The 731-nt window shown below is 31.2% G+C and overlaps 1 protein-coding gene across 1 annotated transcript in view; it reads right to left on the reverse strand.

Moving 5' to 3' along the window:
* Window positions 1-241: 241 nt before the first annotated feature.
* Window positions 242-731, reverse strand: part of LOC105136845 (hyoscyamine 6-dioxygenase-like) — a 2,881-nt gene continuing 2,391 nt past the window's right edge. Inside the window, exon 4 of the mRNA XM_011042338.1 lies at window positions 242-499. Coding sequence (XP_011040640.1) covers window positions 242-499 — 258 coding nt within the window. The remainder of the gene's footprint in view (window positions 500-731) is intronic.

Raw genomic sequence — 731 nt, forward strand, 5'->3', positions numbered from 1 at the left:
ATTGTAATTCATTTAGTATTACAATATTGATTAAATAATTTTTTTATATTTTATTTTTTCTTATCCATTGTCAATTAAATATATATAATAAATAGATAATTATTCTGTTTAATATACCATTATCAAACACAATTACTCTATTTCAAGACGCTAATTATCTTTGTTTTTTTTCTAATGTGGTACAGTAATGAAACGCTAATTTATTAATACATGGTTTGATCGGGAATACATATAATGTTTTCTAGGTTGTATTATTAGAAGGCTTGAACAAGTCCAAGCAGCATTCTTCTAGAAGTCCCTTGTTCCAAAACTTCTCATAGTATTCACCGTATGTAAAATCTCTATAGACTGCAGGATGCTCGTCGTCGACTAGCTCCTTTGGAGGCCCGATGACAGCATCCGGTGAAGGACAATAGAACGTCGGTATAGATATTCGTTCTTTATCACTGTTCACAACTGCTCGGTGAAGCACACTCTTGTAACGATCATTGCTAAGCACCTTATCATAATAAAATAAAATAAAATAAAAGAATTCGTTAGAATAAGGGGAAAAAAAAAGGTTGTTAATTGCGTTGTGGAACTCATGCTTAATAATTAATCATCAAATTAAGCTCGTGGACTTGCAGACGTATATAACAGTGATTAGAGGTTGTTGGAGCTTTTTTTCCAATTTAAAATTATCAATATAAATCCAATAGTGCGGTAGGTCCATTGCTAAATATTCATTTCCC

The sequence above is a fragment of the Populus euphratica genome, unplaced genomic scaffold, assembly GCF_000495115.2.
Source record: "Populus euphratica unplaced genomic scaffold, PopEup_1.0 scaffold62.1, whole genome shotgun sequence".
Taxonomy (NCBI): domain Eukaryota; kingdom Viridiplantae; phylum Streptophyta; class Magnoliopsida; order Malpighiales; family Salicaceae; genus Populus; species Populus euphratica.